General features: G+C 42.0%; 1 protein-coding gene across 8 annotated transcripts in view; it reads left to right on the top strand.

The window, feature by feature from the left end:
- FOXN3 (forkhead box N3) overlaps positions 1 to 11494 on the top strand; it is a 210093-nt gene extending 198599 nt beyond the window's left edge. For all 8 annotated transcript variants that reach the window (XM_063399185.1, XM_063399187.1, XM_063399186.1 and 5 more), the window contains one exon: positions 4066 to 11494. In XM_063399185.1, the coding sequence (XP_063255255.1) occupies positions 4066 to 4615 (550 nt within the window). In that variant the 3' untranslated portion in view covers positions 4616 to 11494. The remainder of the gene's footprint in view (positions 1 to 4065) is intronic.
- Positions 11495 to 26149: the final 14655 nt, after the last annotated feature.

Genomic DNA, 26149 nt, shown 5'->3' with positions numbered 1-26149 from the left:
TGATGTGCTTGCTCATCCTTCTGTCTGCTGGTCTGTAGTGGTTTTAAGAAGCAGTTCAACTAGCTGTAGCCAAAAGTTCTGACGGTCCTGAATTTCCCTTTGAAATAAAAAAAAAAGGTTGGTTTGTTGGTTTTTTTTTTTTGCAAACCTGGAACGTGTCAAAATCTACAAACCCAGCTTACCTGTACTGCTTTCTTTGTATCTTCTAACTGTGTGTTTCCAGTTACATACAAAAACTGTCATCTGTGGGTACACAGTATCTGTCATCCAGAAGGATCAGAGGCACATTAAGGTGATATTTAAACTCCAAATAGGTTTTCTTTGTTCATCAAAAGAATATACCTGTCTCAAGTGTGAAATGCAGTAAGTACTTTTCAGCAAAACTTTTGCCATTTTGCAAACAGAATGTGATTACCTATCTTTCTTTCAAGCTAGCAGAGAAAATTAAGAAAGATATGCCTGTACTTGGTAAAAAGACAGACTGACTTTTGTCTCCTCCTGAGGAAGACCTCTTTGAAAGGCAGAGCCCTGTGCCTCTGTGCAAAGGACATTATTTCCTCTAACTTGAGACCCAGCTGCTGTGAGTCCTGTCTGGCTTCTGATGACATTGGTACCAGAATTCGTATCCATTAACAATGGGAATGAAGTCAGACTTTCAGAAGTCCAAGCTTACATTTGCACTGCTTGAGGATTGTGTCATTGTGCTACAACCAAATGGAATTATTCTAAAAAGAATCTGTGCACATTGCTTTAGGCTCAGATCCCTCAAGCAAATCGGATAGTCCGTGTCAGTAGGATGAAAAGCTCTAGAGACTGTCCCATCGACTTTCCTGAAAGAGCAAGCTGCTGCTTTAAAACATGAAAATATGTTAGCTTCTGAAAATTTTGAAATAAAGTTCTGAACAAAAAAGAGGGGTAAAATACTCAACATCAAAGCAAGTGCTTGTTAATTTATTATTGTTTCAGTAACAAAGTAAGAGTTAGAACCAGAACTGTGAGCAAAAATAGACTGAGCTAGCCAAAATATGTGTCCTGAAACCCAGGAGAGTTGTGTCCACTGGTGGTCTAGATTGAACTAAGTAGATCACAGATTTATTTTGTAATGAATATATGATTGTGTAAGCGCAGTGTAGAGCATGAGAATGTCTCAGAAGCATGTGTGGAATATGAATTGTTTAGATATTAGTTCATTCAGCTCTTACTAATCTACTAAAATCAGTTATAAGTAATTCATCTAATGTTTGAGCCATTGCATATTAAGATACAGATCAGATTAATTTACTTTCAGGGTACATGACTTTTGATGTTGTGAATATCCTGAAGCACTCTGCCTGTATAACTTTTTACTTTTCTGCAAATATCCTTTGCTAATTCTCTCCTTGACCTGCTTTCTCTTCCTTTTGTATTTCCTCAAGCAGAACTGGTTGGAAATCTTTCAAAATGTAAGTGAAACCCAAAGTTTTTTCTGAGATGCAAATGCTATCCATTTCCTGACCAGTTCCAGCATAGAAGCCTTTCTTCTGAAGTGTATTGGTATTTCCTTTTCTCCCCTTTTTTTAAAAAAAGCAAATCCTTTTTTTGCACCTCTTTGTGAACTTCTGTTTTTCTTTACCAGTGTCTCTGTTTGCAGACACCCACTGTGGGATGCTAACCCCATAGTACACCCTCCCCTGGGATGTCCCTCTGTACTCCCCGGGCATTTCTGTCTATTTTTATGCTGATTTGGAGGAATTGGGATCTGGAGTAAGTCCCATGGGCAGAGTTTTTGAATCCAAATTATAGCCCCTTTATGTAAAGGCAACACTAGAGATTCAAGAGCAGGGCAAATCAGGGATATTTCTTTGACACGTGGTTGCGCTGCTTGATGGAGCTGTGGCTTTCCTTTTATTGACAATCTCTCAGTACAAACTAACAAGTAGATCTATATAGCATAAAAATGGGCATCTTGGTTTAAATCACACCCATTAGAAGCCTTGTTCACTTGCAGTCAGTAGGAATCTCATTTGAGTTCCCACCTATTCTGTCCTGTATTTGTTTCCTTGGAGCAAGAATTGATTGTTATTTTGTAATGGAAAATTAGTAGTGGGATTTTTAGTGAGCCATATTGCTCTGACTTTTAGCTGCCTAGTAAAATCAAGTAACTTTAATTTTATGCTAATTTATGATAATTTTTAACATCTTTAAATGTAAATTTACTCTAAAAATGAAGAATCTGTCACTTAAAATGCATCACATGCTTCCTTGTAATGGCTGATCTTAAGGAGTTGGTTATAAATTCACCTTATAACTAGCTTAGTATGGATGATTTCTTCTTCTAAGCATTTGGCATCCTCTAATGACAACCCCTGCAGTTGCAAGCCATCACAGAGTAAATGCAGCTGGCTTGCTGCACAATCGTGAATGACATTGCACTTAGTTATTAATAATTGAAGGAGCTTTGTGTATTCCTTCTGGGTTCTGTATGGAATTTATGGATCATACATCTACTCAGAAATCTAGGTGAAAGTAATTTTGTTGAGCAAAAGAGGTTGGCAAGAGGCTTTCTTTGCTAATAAGTGTACCTCTATTCCATACATTTCTTTGAAAGCACTGTAAATAACATTTGGAATGACTAATGAATTTGCTGCCTTCTAGCATTGTCCTGCCACTGGTTCATAAATGCGAGGGGGTTTCTTATCTCAGTGAGCTCTTGCAGACAAGGGCATTTAGATGAACAGGAACTGTGGAATTACATACCACTCTTATTTTTCCCAGCTTTCAACCTTACCTTTCAGAAATGGGTAATACTCTGCTGTTTCTTGTGTAAGGAAACCGTAGATGAGGTCCATTGCCTGAAACCTAAAGTACTTTCCCATTTTTTAAAATAGAAGAGCAGTAATACTCTGGACTTGCCATTGTGCCATTCCTCTTAAGAAACTTGTATGTTCAGTATGTATGCATTTAAAACGGGGTTTAATCCAACGCTGGCCCAAGTGTGCAAAAGCACTCCAATGGTAGCACGAAGATGGCAAGAGTAGGCTTTTAATCAGTTTATCGTGTGATGGTTTAAACAACCTTGCTTTTTTGTTGGATTTTTTTTAACTGAGGTTCAAGGTTGGTAAGATGCTGGCAGATGGCAGCAATGATGGCTTTACTCAGTGACAAGCATCCTACTCTGGTCCTTTTCAGCAGGAGTTAAACATTGCACAGAATCAGTGCCTTCTTTAGTAGTATTGTAAGCATTGTATTCTGTTTTTTTAAAAAGGTCAGTGGCAGTGCTCTAATATTTTTCACTCGAGAAAAAAAAAACTGCTAGTTTTTAAATATATCATGCTGCAGTAGTTCCCACTGCACAGGGTGCCATAAAGCCAAAGGACAAAATGACAGCTTCTAGAGCAAATCCAGATTTATTTTTCTACTGCTTGTTTTTGAACACAGTCTAATATTTTCTTGGCAGCTAGTGGCTTAAGTTTGTATTGCTTTTAAGGTTATTTATTAGCTGATCAGAATCAGAACTGTGACTGGACCTGGTTGCTCCTTCTCTTGGAAAGAGTCCTAAATAGAGGCTGTGCTACTTTCAGGTGAAACATCGCCTGCATATGGAATACAAATTGGAATTAGAGTTGGAAAGTGTCTTTCCGAGGAGGCAAGAATTGCCCCAGAAAGCTAGTGTCTCTTCCCCACGTTTTTGGTAGTATCACTTTATATGAAAAAGATGAGGGGCTATTTATGCAACTTAGCAGAGTTTATTTATCCAGTAGATAAAATAATGTTGGGAGGTTTTCTTTTTAATTTTTGGAAGTGTAAACTATTAATTGAACTTTACTGTTTACACATCATTTATTTGTAACTGTCCCCTACTTGTTCCTGCTTCTTGTGCTATTTTGCGTCTTTTGGCTTGTTTTGTTTGTCAAGTCCAAATCACAAGCAATTAGGCTTTGAAACCAGCTTGCATGGACATTACTTTGATAGTCATAGTTTCAGATAGTAATTTCAATTTATCTGTCAGTTGGCTTTGTCACCTTTTGCTCTGAAGCAAGATCCCATCTCTGTGGCTTCTAAGACTGCTTGGCTTTGTTTTCACAGGAATGGAATAACAAACTGCCGGATGCGGACGGAAAGCGAACAGTCCTGCGGCTCTCCAGTCGTTAGCGGGGACCCCAAGGAGGATCACAACTACAGCAGTGCCAAATCTTCCAACCACAGGAGCACATCACCTGCTAGTGACTCCGTTTCCTCTTCCTCTGCTGACGACCAGTATGAATTTGCAACTAAAGGTAGCCAAGACAGCAGTGAAGGAAGTGAAGTTAGCTTCCAGAGCCATGAGAGCCATAGCGAAACGGAAGAGGAGGACAAAAAGCAAACTCGGAAGGAGACCAAGGATTCTTTAGCTGACAGTGGATATGCATCCCAGCACAAGAAAAGGCAACATTTAATGAAGGCGAAAAAAGTACCAAGTGACACACTGCCTCTTAAAAAGAGACGTACAGAAAAGCCCCCTGAGAGTGACGATGAGGAGATGAAAGAAGCAGCAGGATCACTCCTGCATTTAGCAGGAATTCGATCCTGTTTGAACAACATCACCAATCGGACGGCAAAGGGGCAGAAAGAGCAAAAGGAAACCACAAAAAATTAGAACAAATCAATGATTTGTTTGAACTTACAAAGTTTTGTTTCAGCACGTCAGGTGAAATCTAATGATTTGTGGCAATATCAGCAATTTTTTCCTTTTTTGTTTTTCTTCTATTTCTTTTTGTTTTGTTTCTTTGGGTTTTTGTGGTTGGTTTTTTTGATTTTTTTTTTTGACCCTTAAGATTTTTATTTTTAAAGGAGATTAAAGCCATAGAACTCATACTGACACTCAGCTAATTTATAAAAGCTTTTCATTACCTGAAGACAAAAAGTTAACAAAAAAAGAAAGCCAAAATCGCCATTGCTTTCTCCAGCTTGTCAAAAATGAATGGTTGAATACGCAGTGATATCAACATTAGTGTGATGGGAGTAAAATTGGGCACTTGGAAATCCCTCTTGTAGTAGAAGAGCTGTGCATACTTTAGTATTCATTCAGGCCTGGCCCTTAAGAATTTTTTGTAATGGCCTTACAATTGGGTTAGAAGTGAATGTGAATAAAGAGATTTGTGGGAAAGAGGAGGCGCATACTTCTCAACCGAGAGCTGTTTAGTGGCACTTGGAGATGTCCCATACAAGTCTTCAGACAGCCACTGGTGGCAGCTGTGCAAGCAGTAATGCACTTCTAGTGTGTCACGTATTCTATGTGGCTCATAATGTGAAGACTGATAACTCCTAAGTTTGAGGAAATTTAAACTATGTATGCAACGGGTTTCAGTGAAATAATTAAATGGGAGGGGGGTGACTGTTGGTAGCATCGTTAACCATTGAATTCTGTCTTCTGTATTAAATTGAAAGAATATTCAAAAAGCCATAAGCCTGAAGATTGGCACTGCGTGCAAAAAATAATAGTAATAGGGAAAAACAAACTATGTCTTCTAAGTGAAAAGTAATCAAGTCTAAGAAATTACAGTAGATATAATGTACATCAGAATCTTTTTCTGTGGATCACATCCTTGATCTAACAGGGGAAACAAAGCTACAAAACCTGCCATTAGTAGTATTCTGTATTTAAAAATAGAAGGAAAGCATATTGGTGAACAGTAAAATTCAGAAGTTCAACAAAAGAGCTCCTACACTGCACTCAGAAATGAGTATGCGGTGACCATCAGTCAGGATTCATCTGTGCAAAAATGACAACAAATTTCCAGATTCAACCAGCATAGCCAGCAGAAGAAATTTGATCCACATTGCATGGATTCTTTAGGGAAGGGGGAAAACAAAAAGCAAACAATTTTTTTTATTCAAAGATGACAAAGTTCTTGTAAGGTAAATAATGTATTTAGCATGAAGCATGAATTATTTTCATATAAATATAGAAAATAGAGAAAAAGGCTATGCCTCTAATTTTAAAGCCCTTAGGCTTAGAGTTTGTTTTTTGGGGGTTTTTTTTGTTTTGTTTTTGTTTTGGTTCTTTTTTGTTGTTGTTGGGGTTTTTTTGAAGCAGGTGTTTAAGGTTTAACCTTCTTCAGGGACAAACACTGACTGTTGGGGAACTTACTCTGCAATATTAAAAAATAAAATCTTCATGCTCTGGTAGGGCTTGGATGGTTGAATTATACTGCCTTGTCTGCACATTCAGCCCCCCTCTCCCTACTTCTGTTTAAAAAAAAAGAAAAAAAAAAGTAAAAGTGTGTCTTTTCTTCGTCTGTACATGTGTAACATGACGCAATAATCTGAGGGCAAATTTAGTAGTGAGTGTGTATGACAGAATCAAGAGAATAATGGGAGGTTAACTGAGGAAAACTCTCTGATTTGATTCAGGAATAAGTAGACAAGAAAATAGCTTTGCTAATTTGCCATGAAAAACTGAAGTTAGTTTAAGAGCCTTATGGAGGTGTCTGGATAAAAACCAGTGTTACAGGGAGTGTGATTCAGGTACAGTGCTACTCTCCTGGTAGGGATGACTGTGAGACTGAAAATCACTACAGCAGAGAGAAGCTGTGAAATAACAAAACAATCTCTCTCACCTGGATTCTTGCATTTGGCATGAAAAATTCTACACTTAGAGTATCCTAGAGGCAAAAAGAAAATCCCAGAAACCAACCACTTAAAAGCACAAAATAGTTGGTTTCTTAAAGAGTGTAGGTTTAGATTTATCACTAACAGCTGTTTCAGGCAGCACTTTCACCAAGATGGATCTAGTTTATGAAGAGTGAGTTAGAGAAGGGTTTGACTTCCTACTCAGTGCAGTGAGCTAAAAGTTGTGTTTGGAGATGCCTTGGTGTGTGCTCCGTTAGGAGATGGAAGGACTGAAGGACAGGCTGGTCCGGACCTGGTCCTGTGCTCCGCAAGCGTTGTGTAAAGAGCAGGGCAGCACAGCAAAAGTTTTGCCTCTCCTCCCATCTCAGCCCACATGTCCTGGGATCCAGGAGCTGCTTGACAGCTGCCAGAGCTCAGCACAACTGCCAGCTTTGGAGGTAAGGAAGGAGAGAGCCATGGAGAGAGCGAGAAACAGCCTTGTTCCTCTCAGTTTGCAGGGGCCAATGCACGCAGGGTTGATTCCCAGCATTAGTTAAGTCAAGAGTACATAGATAGTAACTTCTGCTGGCTGCCTGCAGCCCTTCAGATAACATTGGGGAAAACAGGAAGGACCAGTCCTTTGGCCAGGTAGCACAGAGATGAATGAGCCATAACATTTCTCTTGTCTGATCAGACTGGGACAATCTGCTTCTTCCCAGGTCCACGCTCTCTACAGCCAAAGTCTGTAGTTAGTGAACCACACAACCCTGTACAAGAGAACTTGGTCTTCAACTTCTACAGACTTTTGGGAGAGTCATTTGAAATAGAAGATATTGCAGTATTACTTTGCCACCACCTTTGCTCACTAATGCATAGTTGTATTGTGGTAGTGGCTTAATATTTACCAAAAAACAGCACTGAAAAATCTAGTGGCAGAAAATAACAAACTATGGCTCAGCCATCTCTGTCCTCCAGGGAAAGCAGTTGTGTGCCAGTGGGCAGATTCTGTCCACAACGCTAATTCCAGAGCAACTTCTCTGATTGCAGTGTGTCAGTGCAAATGGGATCAGTATCTGCTGAACAACAAGTACCATTCATTAATGTGGACTCTTGGTGGCTAAATATATAATTACCACTAGTATTACTCATCTTAGAAAACAGTCATTTTGCATAAATATCTAATTAGGCAGGTTATCTTTATACAGATATATATATAGATATAGATATATAACACCTATCTAAGACTTCAACAAGTCCTCTATATACTTGCTGGTAAACCTAAAATGTTGGCAAGCATGTATTTTCATATAAAATTCGTTCCTCCAAGTCTGATCTGCTAGGAAGGTAATCTTTGGTAGGATTTTACAAAGTTATATTCAGGAACCAGCAGTTTGGGCTGCCATCAATGGATTATTTCTGGTGTTTAAAAACAACTTGTCCTTATTGATGCTTACTCTGACTGTTGATGAGAGGTACATAATTTGGATTGTATAAAGTATTTAGGAGTCACCTTTTAAACTATATTTGTGCCTGGCTGACAATGGCAACTTTGTCAGAACTGGTTCTGCTCCATCAGAGAAGTTCTCTTTTTTTATGTAAGAACTGAAATTGATTTGTTTTCCAAGAAATACAATGTCAGCTTTTAATCGAGTTATCTTTACTTCAACTGAATGATGTCAAAACAGACTGGTAATTGCACTGTATTACAAACTCTCTCACTTGCCAGATAGGAGGTGGTGTGGTTTTGCTTGTTTGCTTTCCTTCTAAGCCATTTTGGGGTGAGAAGTTGTCAAATCTCTAACTTTCCCTTCTTCTCACTCTTAAGTATTGCCAAATTAGCGTTTCTCCAAGACAGGTGGGGGCAAGGTCAGCAAGTGTTCAGTAGCGAGTTTCACACAGGCATGAATTGTAAGGGTTGCTGGACTTCATGGCAAGCTCCTTTGGAATATGCCTTTTGCAGCAAGAAGCTCTTGCAGGCCAGAGCTAATGCCATAAGCAGATTTCACCAAGGAGGTGAAATCTGCTGATCGTGCTTGCATTCTGCAAGCAGTTGGATGTTCTACTGCATTTTGGTGCAGATTCTGCTTGCATTTAAAAATGCAAGCACAGGTCTTGAACAGCTTAACTGTATCACCCCATAGCTGTTTCTGAAAGCAGTCTGCTTCTGATCTTCTCCTGGCAAAACTGGCAGTAGTTCTACAAAGATCACAGGGCTTTACAGCTGAAAAGCCAAATGTGGGAGCAAGGAAGTGTGTCCTGTAGGACTAGAGAGCTGTCCTGAGACTGTTCTCTCCAGCAGTTGAGTTGAGGTTCATATTCTGGTTCCTCTCCTACCTTAATGGGAGAAGGGAATCCCAGAGGAGGTGCATTGGCTCCCAGTGTTCAGCTGAATTACTGTCTCCCTGTGGAAAAGATACAGAAAAAAGCTGGAGGCTGCATTCTTCACTGGAGTGAGGTAGAAATACATCGACATACTTTAGCAGAGAATGAAATCCTAAATTGTACACCAAATGGCACCATGGATAAAATTACCAAAAGAACACCTTGTCCTGGTTTCTTAGTAGTGGTAATTTATTTTCGCTGAGATTTTGGCTCCCATTCCAATCCATCTAAAGATGTAGATCATAGAATCATAAAATATTCTTGAGTTGGAAGAGACCCATCCAACTCGTAGCCCTGCACAGGACACCCCAAGAATCATACAGTGGGTCTGAGAGTGCACAATCTGAGGTCTTCTACAACTTGCAGGTGTCTCGTCTCCTTTGCAGTCAGTGGAGCTATAGACACCCAAGTGCTCCTGGAAGCCTTTACCATTTCACTATTATTATTGTTGTTGTTATTACAATTTTTGCTTTAATCCAAACCTAGGCATTTTTGAAAACATTACTCTCCTGTGCTCCAGGATCAGAATAAAACTACTGAGAAAATGCATTTCCAGTGCAATTTACTTCACTTCCTGGAGAATGCAAACCCAGCTTCTTTGGGCACATCACTACTGCCTGAATAGCTCATTGGCATATTTTATAGGAAATACTTTGAAACATTTTCTTAACTTTGCCACCAAAAGAGCATTTGAACCATACATCCTCCTGATTGTAACAGAGTATCAGTGTTGACCGTCTGACCAGTTAAGTTTTAGTAGTGTTCTTCACAGCCCTCCAGTAATATATCAAACACTGTTATGCACATAATGCAGCACTGTGATCTAATTTAAATAATACTTTTTTATTATTTATACTACTCTATGTAATATACATCAACACTTTGCTATATAACCTAAGTGATAACCCTCTTCTTAGTTACCTGCCAAACTCTGAATTTCTGTTTGATTTATATTGCAATTAGCACAGTTACCAAGTTGTAATGATGTCTCTTTTCCTTTGAAATGGGATGTGTAAGTCAAACTATACATTTTGTGTGTTTCTGTTTTGAGATGAAGTTTATAAGGATTTACACACAACATTCGGTGTTCTGTATAAATCTGCATACATTTGTAAATTCATCTGTTAATCCCCTTTTATTTAGAAAGTATTAATTGATGGTGGTTTATTAGGGATTTTTATTTTTGCATTTTTATTTTTAGTACTGGTTATTCTTGAATTAAGCAGAGACTTGTCAGCTGGGTTGCTTTATCTTTGATCATGTACATGACCTTATAATTCTTCCACAGTTCAGCAAACAAGTACTAGCTTCACTGACCAAAAAAAAAAAAAAGTCTCAACCTAATGTGTCTATGGTGCTGTATTTTGCTGGTATACATTTAAAACCAGAAATGACTTAAAGGTCACTTTTCAGTTGTTCTAATAAGTAGCCTTTTCTGGTTTGGGGAGTTTCGGTTTTGTTTTAGCATTGAAAACAAGATATATTTATCTGAAGATACAATGTTTTTTCTACTGTATCACATTTCCTTTTGCAAAGAGGGGAATATCGGCATGATGTAACATCCTTTCACAATCAGTGGAAGGGGGTTTTGTTTCACTTTTTTTATTTTCAGTGGATTTCGTGAGGCTTTGTTTCAGGCCAGCAGTTACAGGAGCTCATCATCTGAGGTTTTAAGGGATAAATGACAACTTCTGCTGGCCTTTAGTGCTAGAAGGGATTTTATTAAATACTAAAACTAGATACTGGACTCTGGAATGGCTGACAATCTAGAAATGGGAATCTTTTTCATTTGTTTACTCTGGCCTGAAATCCCAAGACCTTCTTTTCTGTTTTTTGTTTGGTTGACATTGAACTTGAGTACATTTTTAAGTTACTAGAGCATTGTACATTTCCTGAGTATGTGTGTGGGACAGCCATTGAAAGTCATACCTGTATCTGATAACCAGTTCCATGCCTGCATCATTCACACTCACTACTTAAAACTGCCATGATGTAAAATGTTGGGGGGGAATGATTTGTGTGTGTATGAAAAGCATTATGAACTTGTACATTTTTTTATACTCTGATCTGTAATTTCTGAAGTATTTTGTTTTACAGAAAAAGTGATAAAGCAATCAAAAGACCAAGAGTTTTAGTATCAATGCTTAAGGGTCACAGGACCTTAACTGGCCAATAAGTTAATTTAGTACAGTGATAAGCCAATTTTTTTTCCTGTACTTGGCGTCTGAAACTGCCAATTTCATCAATATTAAAATACGAACTGTGACGGGGAATGAACAGTGATGTTAAGTTGTATTTGTGTTTACCTAAATGAGCAGTCCGAAGGCAAGTGCAATCAGCTGATCTTTAGGAAGTATGAAATTGTTGATTTAGAGGCATACTTGCATTTTACATTTTCTTGATGTGTAATCATGTTGCCAAAGACAAACTATTTCATCAATTATTATTGTAAATAACACTTTCCCAAAACCTACCATAAAGTTTCTGTGATGTATTGTCTTCCAGTTGCAATAAAAATTACTGAGTTGCATCAATTGAACAATTGTATTTGTGTGAATATTAATTTCAGAATATGCCCACATATTAAGACATAACAACAGCGGTTGTTTTGTTTGGATTTTTTTTTTAAACAATTCCTTCATTATTAAGTAGCTCTGGTCCTTTTGGGACATCACCTGGATCTTCACTGCTGTAGATATCAACTCATGTTAATTTGCTATCATGTGCAAATGGCTCGACATAGTAAACTGATGTTCAGTTAGGGTCTGATCTTCCTTTCTCATCAGTTTTGCAGCCCAGAAACAAAGCTGATTTCATTGGGGATTGTTTGTTTTGTTTTGTTGGGTTTTTTTTGGTTAGCAACAATCAGAAGAGATCCAGTAATAAAATGTCTGATGGCAAATATATAACATCCTGAAAAAGATACCTTTTAAATCTGTGCATCAATTCTCCCACTTAAGTCTAGAGTCGAAGAAGACAGTGCAAAAGGATTCTCTTCAGAGAATGAATAATAAGGAGTATGAAAAAAATTGTAATGGTCTCATAGCTGCTATTTCTCCAATTAAACTGAATAGTACATTCTTACAAAACAGCATTCCTCAGATCCTGTGTTTTTGGAAGTGTTCTGTTAACAGTCCTAGATATCTGTAAGTTAACTTTGAAAAGGACTGAGAAGAAAGCCCCTCAGTTCTTCCATCAAACTTTCTCACAGCTGGTTTGGAACGCTGCTGAAGCAGAGGGTGGTTTCTCGGCCATGTAATGAGAATGTGTGGCTGCTGAAGCTGGGGCTCAGCTGACCTAAGAGTGTCCCCCTCTCTTGCCTTGATGCCATCCAGGGTGGTTGGTATGGGAGGCCACTGCTGTAGCCTTCTGAGGGACAAGATGGATGTGAGCATCCCGGGACAAAGTGGAGCAGAAGCAGATGTCTAAAATAGACACAAAAGAGCATAAAGATGCCCAAGCTCAGTACTTGTCCAGGCAGTTGCTACTTCCATGCATTGCCTGGAAAATTTGTTTGTAACTGATCCTTAGTGCCCACTGCTGCTGCAATTGAACAAGGAGAGAAAAAACTTGGCCAAGGAGACGAGATGAGAGTTGACTGATGAGAAGGCAAAACCTCTTAAGTGTGCTCTGAACCATTCCTCTAATGGATCCCCCTCCCGTCTGCCGCCCGCTGGGCGAGGATCACGTAGCAGCCAGCGGATGGATCCGTAGTGAGTACAGAGACCTGCAGTCTCCACAGAACATGTTTTAGCCTTTATGTACAAGCCAGCAAGCTCGCCAAGAGCCTGGTCGTGGGCTTGTTTCAGCATAGGGCATTGAAGAAGGGTCTTAGGCCATTTATCTCAGGCATGCTCTAAGAGACGTGCTAAATGGCAGTTGTGATAGCAACTTCCCACGCAACTGCAATTTAAACAATCAAACACCATATGGACACCTGTTCTACCTCCTCTCCACACTCAGCACCTTTATTTGCACCATGAGTTGTGCTTGATTTGTCAAAATGCCTCTGGCAAGCCCTTGGGCAGCATGGGCAGGCGAGGTGGTTTGTGTAGCAGGTGTTCTGCTGCTCTTTCTTCACGGGTGTCCCTGCTCCGGCGTGTGTCGCCTGCAGCCACTGCAGGAATTCCTGCCTCGGCGAGGGTTCCTCAGGAGTTCCTCAGGTTCCTTCCAACCTCAGGTGAGTCTCCAGCAGCCCTCCGTGTGCCGGTTCCTTTGTAAAATACATCCGAGGAGGAGCACTCCCTGCCCCTCGGACTGCCTGCAGCAGTGGCACCCAGGGGCTTGGTCTCTCCCTTATGCTGGCCTCAGCCCTCAGTGGGCTAAAACCAGCTGTGACCCACTCTTGGCCAGCTGCCACATGGGTGATGCTGCCACCCCTTGCTGAGAACTCATTTCTCCTGGCCAGTACAGCCCCTCAGTCCCTCAGCACCTCAGCCATGTGGTGTCCAGCCTGCTCAGGGCCTGCCCGGGCCCTGAGGAGCACAGGGGGCAGGTGCCATGGCTGTGCTCTGGGAGAGCCCCCGGGGGCATGGGCAGAAGAAGAACCCCCATGGCCAAGATGCCCTCCCTCGGTATGGGCACCCAGCTGCCTCTGTGCTCCCAGCCCTTACATGTCTTCTCTTTAGAGTCCCTGGGCAGAACGGGACAGCAGGGCTCCTGCCCCTCCTCACCACGCAGGAATAGAAGGGGTTGTGTAAGTGTGCGACGTGCGCCGTATGAGGCCTACACTGCAAATGTTGGCTACAGCAGTCCAAACAGCCCAGGCAGCACAGGCTGGCTGCTCTCCAGTGGCACTGTGGATCCAGACATCCCTGTGTTCTCACTCGAGTTCAGCAGCTGCGTGGCCGGTGGTGTGCGCCCCAGAGACCCAAATAGGCAGGGAACACCCAGCTCAGGGCACCTGGGGTAAACATGGGCCCCCAGGCTCACCTGCCGTGCTGCCAAGGGCAGGTCCTCGGTGGGTGTCCCACACAAAAGGGTCACACACAAAATGCCCACGTTGGTAAGGCCTCCGTGTTAAACTCCTTTCTTCACACAACAGCAGCTGGTACTGCAGAGTCCCCTGAGGGGAGGTGGCATTAGACCCTTCTGCTGGCATAATGCACGCTGGCTGGGGAAACTGCCTAGAAAGAAAGAAGAGAATGCAAATGACCACAAAAGGCTTTGTTCTGTGTGCTCCAGGTCCGGTGCTATGCCAGGAAATGAAGTAACAGTTGATTCTGTGATGTCTGCTTCCTAAAGAAATATTATAAAGGAATAAATCTTCAGCTTTAACACAGTGCAATACTTTGAGTGGACACATTCAATCCATGTAAGATAATTAAAGGGGTTTCTTAACTTCATCATAAAGTACAGATGATTAACAATGGTGAGAAACTTCATGGAAAACCCTCTACAGCACACATCTGTCAGACTTAATAACAAGCATACACTCTGCTTTTCATCTTACACTGTTTGACATAATTTTTATTGGCTATAAATCTGGAGGGTTTGTTTATATTTCTATTTGCATTAGGATTGGTTGCCACCTTATATTTGATCAGCAGAGCTGCTATTCACTGTGGTGTAAGGAATCAAATAATGATTGTGTATATACAGCAATCTGAGCAGTACAGTGCTCAGAGACTGTAAACAAAATTTTAAAATCTCTGCTTATCATCAGAAGCAATGTTCTCTCCAGGTCTTTAATGACAATCAATTTCTAGAGGCTTTTCCCAAATAATTGTCATTGAAAACAACAGCATATTTCTTGGTAGCTTGGTCCTGAAATGCAGCATCTTCCTGCTGCTGAGATACAACTTCTCCTTATCTGTCTGTTTTCCATCTGTTGGGCGATACACAAAGGTAGTGCCCACGTTTTGTTTTTCCTGCTTTTTTTAATGAGTAGTAGTACATCAACAAATAGGAGGAAAACACTCCTGATAGGTGCAGCTTAGGAAGCAAAAGCTGTGCCTCAGGGACACCCTGTAAAATGGCGATGTATGTGGGATGATGCAGCAGATCCCTCCCGAGCTGACATTTCCATATGTACAAAACCAGTCTTAAAAAATAAACGGTTTATTGGCAAAATATGATAGAAAAAGTAGGATGAGTTAGAACGACAATGAAAACACTGATGACATGGCTCCTTTGCCCTTAATTAGGGCAGGCAGAGAATCTTTTAAAATAGTACAGTCTCCTCTCATTCCTTTGCAGCTTTGTTTTTTCATCTCTAAAACACGGATCAGTCTGTGATGCGGGGACCTGGTTTTAATCATCGTCTTACATAATCCCTGCAATCATAGTAAAGTGCAGTGCTGTTCAGTGATTTCAAAAATAGCTTTATTCAGCTATCAGCATACTAATTAATACACTTGCTTATTCCAACCTGGTTCATTCACCATCTCAGTTACAGAAGCCACGCTACCTGGGGTGTAATCAAATACAACTGGCTTTGCCTGTTAACCACTGTAAGAAGCAGATCATCCATCAGGAGAGCCACAACTCCTGCTCCCTGTGGCCAGTGCCTGCTGTCTGCTCCTGGCACAGCAGCGAGGAGCCATGCTGCAGTGAGATCTAGTGGGTGATCCACCATGCCAAAACAAATGGGGTTGAGGGATATTGCCTACAGGGCTGCAAACAGCATTCAGTCAGCCATTTTGAGCTTTGCAACCAGGGTAGGGGGACAGAGAAAAAAGGCAAAGGAAAGCAAACCTCTTGCAAGGAAAGGAAAGCTCCTTCTCTCTGCTGAGGAGGAAGAGATGGCAGCATGGGAGACTCCTGGTGCTACTGGAGGCATAAAGGAATTGTACACGGGGAAAGGACTGGGGAGAATCCCTGTGAGAAGCAAGTGCTCAGCATCTGACATGGGAAGTCAATGTGGCTTTGTCTCTGTTAACACTTTTTCCTTTATGAGGGGCTTCTCTCTCAGCACTTTTTAAAGTGTTTTGCCCCCTCCAGACTGTTGTGGCTGCCTGTTCTGTGCCACAGCTCCTGCTGTCCCAGCACTGTCTGCTCCTCACCATGTGTCCAGCCACTCTGTGTGACTTCTGCACCCAGGTACCAAGCTGAAACAACACTAAAAATCTGCCTGGAGGGTTTTGCTGAACCTCAGGCTAAAGGCCATTACCTCTGTGGGATGGATGGAGGGCTTGGGAGAGAATTATCACCCAGTTCCCAGTACCATAGTAGCATATACCTCTCCTGCTGAAAAGTCATGTCTCCAGCCTCCTTTCTCCTTCCTCACTATCCTGCTTTGCTTCGTTTTGGACAGTCCTAGGTGCTGGCAGACTGGCTGCCCTAAACACAAAATCTGAGAACTAAGGGCCTTTCACCATATTTATTATCTCTGTTTTAAAAACAGCTATTTGCAAACAGACTCCACTGACTTAACCCACCAGCATCTGACCTCTGAAACTCTCACCTCACACAGGCATTGTGTTTGCTTTAGTAAACTGGAGAGTAAACAAATGTGAGACTGGGGGGCTGCTGAGATTTGGTGAACTAGAAGCCTAATAGTTTGGGCATTTAGTACTCCCACGCTGACAGGAGCTGTTTGCTTGCCCCGCTGCTTTACCACTCCCTTCCAATGAGGCTGCAGTAAAATTAACAGTCTGTGACAATGTGTCTTACTGGAAGCGAATCAGTCACCTGCACTGCACTGGTGCCATCACCTCCCCGCCAGGGCGTTCTTGGGGCCGGAGGGGCTGTGGGGAGCCCCATGTGGGGGACAGGTCCCTGCTGGAGACACACCTGGGACACACCCTGCTGAGCAGCCAGCGCTGCAGCCTCCCCGCTGGCCTGAGTGAGGGCTGGGTACCCACCAGAAAATTATTCATTATTTTCAAAAGCTGTGAGATTGTTTTAAATGCTCTTTTTAAACAATTCATCTTGAAACAGCTAGGTAATAACTTGTGCCTGGCTGTGTTTGCAAGGTAGAATTATAATAATTTTTTGTTCAAGGTTCAGGGACAGAAGAAAAGATTATTTGGCAGACAGAGGCAGGCATAGCTTGTATCTCTTCAAGTGCCTCCAGTTGTTTATTCATGCAGACTGTGAATGCCACTAAAATACACGAGAGTTGGCTATGAGGACAACAGTCTGAAGTGTATAAAAATAAAAAGACAAACATATTTCATTTTAGACTGAAGACATGTCACTTCAACATCCAGATTTTGAGACTAAATGAGAACCTTGAAAGTGGCTGCCAAAGGAGAGGATGGGTTGCCAGACGGATCAGCCCCTCAGGAGTTTTGCTCATTGGGGCATGGCCAGGGTTTGCCAGAGAAGACTTAGCCCACTCCTAATGCTGAGGTTAGGGTTAGGAGGGAGAAAAGCCTGGAGCCTCAGCACAACTCAGGCTGCCAAAGGGAAGGGGCTTGTCGCCAAGACAGAAATTTTTCTTGCAAGCAACCACCAGAACTCTGGGGCAAAGACTCAGTTCACACCTGCATAGGGAGTTAAGCAGAGCTGGAGCTGCAGCATGAGCAGGGATAAAAAGGGACAGGATCATAAACTGAGAGGGTCTTGCACTGACAACTTTTTTATCTGGGCCAGAGTATTTTGTTTGCATCTCCTCACCAGTGAATCTTATCAGACTGTTGGGTTTCATCTCCTCAGTCTGCTGCTGATGTATGAACTCATGAAAAAGACCCCATTCCCAATCCCTAAATTATCCAAGACATTTCACTGCCCATCTATCTTTCAATTTCAACTTTCAAACTGCAAATTTTTGTCTTGCTCTCCAGATGTCACAAAGGCAAATACTGTGTGGATTTATTGTAAAAAAATCATTTATTTAAAAAGTACACAGCTCATCTGTCTGAGTTTTAGTCACCTCTGGCAATAAAGGCTTGTGTTTTCTCTTGCACTGGAACTCTGTAACCCAGGGTCTGGATGTGGAAGTTAGTTACATGTCAGAGGACAGATGGTGCAATGAGGATGAGGAAAACCTTCAGCCTGTCAGAGCTAATGCCACCCAAGCTGTGGGGAGGACAAGAGACTGTTTGGTGGCTGTGGGTCCTCAAGGTGGTTTGTGCCAAATGAACTACCTAGGGGACACGTCAGCACATCCCAGCTGTGCAGGGGTGGATACTTCAGGGCAAAATCCTTTTCCAGTATAAAAGTCTCTTGCATAGTCATTTCATTCTCTTTGTAGCTTTTCCAGCACATTTATTTCCATGACATGGACAAACACCAGCTCTAAACTGAGGTTCTTACTGAAATAAAAATGCAAATGTTTGTCTTGCACCATCAGTTTAATATCAGGGCACCTTAATGGTCTTGACCAGCCTCATCTGAGGTCTCCACCTCCAGGCCTGCCTGCGGACTCAGGAGCCCCATTTCATTGAGCCCTGGGCTGTCAGTCTGTGTCTGAGTCTATCACTCAGAAGAATCTCTCTGTAGTTCAGGCAGAGCTGTGCCTGTCCAAGTTGATCCAGACTGTGACCAGCAGACTGACTTGCCAGCTTGACCACACACCTGCCTTGTCACTGGGACCTGCTGAGCAATCACTGTGCTGTATCCAGCCCTGGGTACCTCACTGAACTTGATTCTGATCTACTGATTGACTTTCCAGCAGGATTTTGGACCTGCTGTATAAGCACAGTGTTGCCTGGTAAGACCTGAATTCTGGGTAGAATCTGTCTGCAGGTTTGCCTTGCTCACCTTGCTCAGGCACTGGGCCCTGCCTGGAGAGGTCCCTGACTCTTGGGAGCAGCTTGGCTCCATGGCACCAAGTTGGGACCAGGCTCCTTAGGGAGCACGCTGGGCTGTGAAGGTAGCACATGATTTGCTTGTCTGATCTGGGTTCAGTAGGCTGGAAAATATAGCTAATTCATTTAACTTGCTACTGCAAAAAAGTTGCTTAAATGTCTAATCAAGTCCAATTAGAAATCTGAATGGATTGTGTTTTCCACTGGGATACAAGTGATGGCCTGTTCCTGTTCCCCAGTGCTGGTCTGGAGCCTGTGGTTTGGCACCCCATAGCCCTGGAGGTGTGTAACCAACTTGGGAGGTGAAGCAAGAGGAGCAGAACTGAACCTGTGCTCTTGTGCATCACCTGTTTTACCTGTTGCATGTTCATATTCTCAGGAGAGAAAAAACATCGTGAGCTGATTGTCGTTTTGGCTTTTGTCAACAATGACCCACTGGTCAGGCTTAAGGTTTCTTAATTTTAGTACAAATAATTGTAATTTTGTCAATATTGGCCCACAGATACAATGCTGGTAATCTTGCCAGAGATGTTGCCATCCAGGTAACCAGACTAACAGTCCTGGTCCCACTGGAGATTGCAGGACAAATTAAAGTGGCCAAACAGCGGGGCTGTCCCTTTAATAATGCATGGCTGCAGGTACGTCTATTTACATTTGGTCGACTTTTACAATTTTAAACTAATAAAAGATTCAGTTACTTCTTTTCCCAGCCTATAATTTTCTTGCCAATTCTCTGCTCCCCTTTCCTCTCTACAGGCTGTTCTGTACCATGGCTGCAAATAATCTTCACAGGCACTCACAAACACACGGCAATGACTTTGCCCCTCTCTCCCCATGCACGTTTTCTCATTTTGCTTTAATGAAGCATCTTCTGGGTGGGGTACTGCAGATCCCATTAAATATGCTTCTGTATCAACACTGCTCCTAAGCAAAATATATTGATTGGTGAAGCTTTGGACCTACTTTAATCAAGTAATCTAAAGAGGGCTTAAGCTTCAAAACCCTGGTGATGCTCCTAGCTTCAAAGCTTTTACTTACACTGAATTAATTTATCCTGGATGCTCTAATGCCCTCAGCAACCCTATAGATTATAATGTTACAGGGTGCAATCATGGCTCTGATAACATTCCCTAAACTTCAACCCTATTGGTCATAAGGTAAAGTCAGCAGTGGGAGTGGGGAACACAAGGAGAAAACCAAAGTACTCGATCTGAAGCAGGGATGAATGTGTTCACCCTTTTAAGCAGGCTGCTGGGAAGGAGGTTAACAATCTCAGCAGGTGTTCACACTTTGGGGTTTTTGACTGAAGATACATTCTGATATGGACTGAGTGTCAAGTGATCTTTTCCACACTCCTTCTTGCATAATATTGTAGGTGCATTATGTCACAAATATAATTCTCAGTCAAAGAGAAGGTTAGTTGGATTTCACATGTTGAACATTAATACAAGTCACAGTATTAGTCTCAGCTATATCATGGAAAAAGGGAATAATGTTCTTCCCAATCCATGCAAGAGCTAGAAACCAGGATCTGTAGCTACCTGATGCTGAGCTCTGTGCACTGATGACACAATGGGTATGTGCTGAAGGCCTGATAGTGTTGGGTTAACAGCTGCCTCAATCTTAAGGGTCTTTTCCAACCTAAATGATCCTGTGGTGCTGAGAACATTCTCATCTTTACGAATCTACATGTTCATATTAGTCAGAACCAGCAGGGCTGTCCCATGCATGCTGGTGATGCACTGAACACCACAGGGCAGTGTCTGACCTGGTGTGTGCTGCAGTCTAAAGATCCCATTAAATCAGACTGGGTTTGACTGGTGTTACTGAGAAGTGAAACACTCAAACAAACATAGCTGCACCTACTCCAGTGTTGATGCAGGCTCCCTCTGGGTGGCAGGCACATGAGCCAGTGGCATTTTATTGGAAATAACAAGGCTGGCATCCCGTGTTCCTGTTGCCCATGGCAGAGGCCTGGCACAGTCTGTGGGTAGCTCCACCTGGCAGAGCCCTGCCTGGTGCAGAGGCTTGGCCACAGGGCAGAGTCACTGTCCATCAGTGGAGGGTGGCAGACAGCTCTCTCTAGATCATTCCCAAAATTCCTTCAGAGGCTGGGCCCCGGGCCCTGCTTGTTTTCAAGAGGTTATCATGAAAACAGCATATTGGTGAATAAATTAAAAGATTGTTAAAAGCAATAATAACTTATATGCTTTCATTATGTAGTCAGGTAAAGGCTCATACTATTTTGAATAAAGACTGTCTCCTGCTTTACGAATCTCAAAGACTGTGAAGCGATTTCACACAGAGAGCTCTGATTACTACAGTAATAATTTCTTCTAACACCCTTTCAAACACTTATTAATAGAAAAAATATCAGTTCAAACTGTCTTCACACAGAAAATATTAGTGTTCACAGTGTGAACTTTAAAATTCTTATCTGATTAGTTAATGTCAACAATTATTAGTGTACTGTAGATTTAAATTTCTACTGTCCTCCATTGATCTCAGTCTCCATATACTATGCAGTACACATCACTTAAAAAGTAACTTTCCTGACTGGCTAGGGATGACTTTCTGTCCTGCTGTCAACTGGCAGTAAGTAAAACAGGAAAATTTGGAACATTTTCCTGTGCATATTTCCTTGTGACAGGCTGCTCAGCTGGATGGCATCTTTAAGGATACAGAAAGTTGTTCAAGAGGGTAGCTGGGAAGTGATAGCAAGGAGAGCCACTTAGTTTAGTTTCTTATTCTCTCATTCCATAAACCTTCAGGCACACACAGATGGCACTTTTCTATTTTTATCATGACAGCGATGACTGGTGCCTCCTATGAGAAAAGACAGGGAAAAAAAAGAAGCTAAAAGGTCAATTGTAGTCTAGGTAAGATGGTGCTGCACTGATAGTGCTGCACCTGGTGTTTGGAAGGCATCAGAGCTTCTAAACTATTTATTTCTTTCAGTCTGCTAGTGTCAGGAATCACATTCCTCCAAGGGAAAAGGTAAAGGAGCCTCTGGCATTTTGGCATTCCTTATCTCAGCCCTCATGAAGCCTGAATACTATTCACAATACTATTTAAATTCTGATTGACTATACTGTGACCAAGGTAAGCTTGCTCGGTTTTGCACCTAGGTTCCAGAAAGGGTTGAATTCCTTTACAGCCACTGTTTTCTGAGTAGGGTTAATATGAAAAGTAGCTGCCAAAGCCATGAATGAGTGTATCACACCAGCCCCTGTTCCCTTACAGTTCTCCCACCCTGTATTCTCAGATCTCTTAGGAGGGACCAAGACATTTAGACAGCTGCATCCCAGTGGAAGGGAGGGACTGACTTTTAGCTCTCCAAAATCTGTTCTCTCAGGTTCACAGGTGCTGAATAAGACCTAGGAGACTCAGTCCAGCTGATTAGTTTTGTTTAAGGTCACATAACACAACCTCAGTCTTGAGTAAATGTGGATTCCTTGCACATGTGTCTGAATTTATGGTATGGCTTATTTCTATTTTATTTCCAAAGCCCTCGGAAACTCTGTTTACAGAGTAGACATCTGGACTCCTAATTTCTCTCCCCCTGTTCATGCCTACCCCCCTTCAGCAGTAATCCCTTTCCTTGCTGCACGCAGTAGAAAATGAGTGTGCCATCCCTCCTGTGCACTGCTGCCAGGCCATTTTATGTAAGCATCCTTCTCCAGTCCCCATCGCAGGACAGCACGTCCTGTTGGAGCCAGTTGTAGTCTCTAATCTCTGACATAAACACACAGATTACATTCCACGCTGTCACATCTGTGCTGCATTCCCTGGGCTGTGCTGGTCTCTCCCCACTGGCACCAGGGTATTTGCCATCAGTGAGACTTAGGCTGGGATAAATCTTCCTTGCCCCCCTCCTCCCAGGGCTTTGACACATGAGGCTGCTCCATTCACCTCTCTACAGGAAGCTTTTGTATCATCCTGCAACTCATCCAGGGACATGAGGACATCACAAAGGATGAGCTGGGCTCTCTGTGGCTTTGGTCACGTTTGGGAGTCTCTCCTCTGCCCTTAGAGTTTTCCAGTGTTTGTTTCCAGTTTCCCCAGAGTTACCTAAGGGTGGAGAAGAGGTTTAAAATTAAACCCAGCTGTCACTAAAGGAGTGCGTGGCCTGATTGCTCCAAACAGCTTAATGACACAGAAATCAAAATGACAGAAATATCTCTCTTGGACAATTCTTCCCCCCATCCTTGTTCTTCCACTAACAGAACTCTTTTTAAGACAGAGGTGGAATTATGTAGCTATAGACTGGTCAGGGTGCTCCCTTCTACCTGATGCTGAGGCTTTCAGCTCTCACCATGATTGGCTGAGAAGGACTCATACCTTGCACAGCCATTGAAACTCCTGCTGCTGGTTTCTGGACTGGGGGGATTAGCAGCTGCCTGCACAGGTCTTTTTACCTGATGTTCATGATGTCATCAAGTATCCTAATATTTTGAGGGAATGGGAATTTTTGCAACTGAGAAGTTGCAAAGTTTTCCAAATAGGATCTCTCATTTTGTATTTGTGTGCCACTTGCAAGCAGAGGGTAGAAAGAGTGGGGAAAATCACCATGGTTCATTCAGTCATTAAATTAATAAATACAGGGAAAGAGTGGACAAAATAGGCTGATTCCCTCACTTAATGTCTCAAATTAGGAGGCAAATAGTGGTAATATTGTACTTCAGCTGTGCTGGCAACTGTGAACAAACTGAATTTAGAGGGCTCTAATTTTGGAATTTAGGCATCATCTCAAGCTCAGGCTGGGGCACAGGCAACCAAAATATCGCTGCAAGGAACAAGCCTACAAATGGGACTTGGTGCCCAGCTCTCCCTCACATCACCATTGAACAAGACTGGAGAATTGGTTGGCTTTCTGCATGATAGGATCCAACAGTCCACTTTATTTGGGACCAAAACAAATCTCTAACACAGATTTACTGCTGTGAACACATTTACCAAAGTTGAAGAGGTTGAAATAATGGGCAGCTGACAACCAATTAGCTACATTTATTGCATAGGATCTATTATATTTTGTGTTGCTAATTTATGTTGGTCACCCCAGATAAAATTTCTTCATAACCAAAGCCCAAGCAACAGAGCAGGCTGCATCCCAGGCTTTGTAGTAAACTGGTGTTTGCTTTCTTTCCAAGAATTTTGTCTTTCTCTCATTTTCTCTCTCATTCATTCCTTTTTTCCTTTCTTCATGCAAAGAAGAGAAAGGATTGCTAATGAATTACAAGCATGGAGTACGGAAAGATCAGTTAATATAGCCCAAGAATTCAGTAAAACAAATACATTAAAGTGATCAAGTAATAAATGAAAATAGACCCCAAGAGCAGGTTCCACTGAGAAAACATGTGAGAATGTAAATTAATGTGACTTGATGAAACTTGAAATGTCATAACACAGCAGGGCATATAACACATCAGAGGAAATGTGAAAATTATACTTTTTCCTGAAATCACAGTTTTCAAAAATAAGTGGCTTTTAAATTCTTCTAAAAATATAATAAAGGAATTAGTGTCAAGAAAAAGGTTATTGTTGTTTATCAGACTGCAGGCTCAGGGTGGCTTTTCAAAAATTTCTTTTATTTCTCTGACTCTGGGAAAAGAAAAACCTCAAAGTCTTTCTACTTGTCTGGTTCCCTCTTCTTAATTTTGCACAAGGGATTTTTTAAAATTGTTTGGAGTAAGTGAGTAAATGGCATGATAAGCCCATGTGTTGGGAAAGTCTTTCCTCTCTTTCCATCATGAGAGATTTTAGATTTTTCTGCTGGCCTTGATGCTGGAATGTAGTCCTCACTGAGATCTGAGAAATTAATCAGGAGGGAAAGGATTCCTCCCCTGTACAACAGCACAGAGCCAGTAGGTTGTACAAGAACAGGTCCCTTTTCCTCTGGCACAGAGCGGATTTCTGGAGGAAGAACACCAAGAGTGCAGGTCTGCAGAGCAAAAAAAATTGCCCCACAGCACAGAATTGTTCATTTCCTGCCCTGACTGCAGTGACTGTGTGGAAAAGGCAGTCTTGGCCTCTTTCTCTAATGCTGAGTGCTCCATGGGAAGGCTGCACTGGATTCTGGCTGAAGATGGGTATCCTCTATGGCATGTGTCTAACTCTCCCCGCGCCAACCACCACCTCTCTGCACTGCTCCAGCTCAGATGCTTTCCCCAGACTATTTGTTGATTTTTTAATTTCCCAGTTTCCCTAATCCTCTTAAATAAGCCCTACTGAAATTACTTTTATTCCACAGAAGAGAGTGTCTATAAGCAGGACAGTCTGGGTTACTAGGGGATAAAAGGTATCCCGATGCAACCCAACCCATCTCTTTTCCTGCAGAACTGCAGGAAGGTGGGGTGGTACTGTCCCAAGAGAAAACTGACACATTCCTGTGTAACAAAACCTGTTCATAGCAGGTAAATGTGGGGAGGTCTTGTCCCTGGGTAGAAACTGTGGGGAGGAAGGGAAACTCTTTCCCAAAAGAGATGTCCTTTGAAGAAGAGGGTTTCTAATTCCATAAGAATTGGTAGCAGAATATGAAGCAAAGCCATAGAAGTAGAGCCCCAACCATTTGCCTGGCTAGTTAAGCTAAAGAAACCAGTTTGTTTTTGTAGTTCTTAGCATGTGTGATCTCTCCAAGATCCCTTTTATTTGCTTATTTATGTGTGTCATTGCAGAGGAAGATGATTAAACTTCTCTGTTATTGAGGAAGATGATTAAACTTCCCAGTTATGATCCACATTTGACTCAATATATTTAGTATTACTTTCTACATCCTTCGGGATGTGTTTAGACAGGACTTCTGAAATATTTTGCACGTGTTTCCCAAAGGAGGAGTTGGCCTGAGGAAAACCTCTTCTGTCTCAGAAAACTAAGAGAATGCACACAGTGTTTACTCTTGCCTTTTCTAACTAAACCTTACAAATGATCTTTCCCTGCTGGTAGAATTTCACTGCTGGAATTTATTTCTAAAGCAGTTTTATATCTTGTCAGTTGGTCTGCGTTTACACTGCAGCTTTTCTGTCTGCTTGCATTCAAACCCTAAGAGTGCATTGCTCCCTGCCTTCGTTTTTTTCCTGGTGAGGTGTAACTGTTATTAGGACATTTCCAGAAGGATTTATTCTGGCTAGTTTCTCATAGCTGTGTCCTTTCACTTCCCTGCTACTCTTTCCTCTTCGTCTGGGTGGCAGATTTTGTTTATTTCTTAGAACCAGCAATGCCAGAAGAAGAGACATTACTATTCTGCAGTGAAAGACAGTTTTTAAGAAATAATTAATTCTCATTTGTCATTTTATTACAGGCAACTGAGAACAACAAAAAGGAACTGAGCATCTGGGTGAGGCACACCTCAGAAGAACTTAAGAGGATGAGGCACTGTGAAAAATCTGGAGTACAAGTGCTATCCTGTATCATCCCAGAGGGCTGAGTATCAACAGGGATGCCCATCCTGCTGGGATCCCTGGGAGAGACCAGCTCCTTGAAAGCTTCTCACCAGGTTAAAAACT

Source organism: Prinia subflava, chromosome 5, assembly GCF_021018805.1.
Source record: "Prinia subflava isolate CZ2003 ecotype Zambia chromosome 5, Cam_Psub_1.2, whole genome shotgun sequence".
NCBI lineage: Eukaryota > Metazoa > Chordata > Aves > Passeriformes > Cisticolidae > Prinia > Prinia subflava.
The sequence above is the reverse complement of the archived record's forward strand: the minus strand, read 5'-3'. Positions and strand labels throughout refer to the sequence as shown.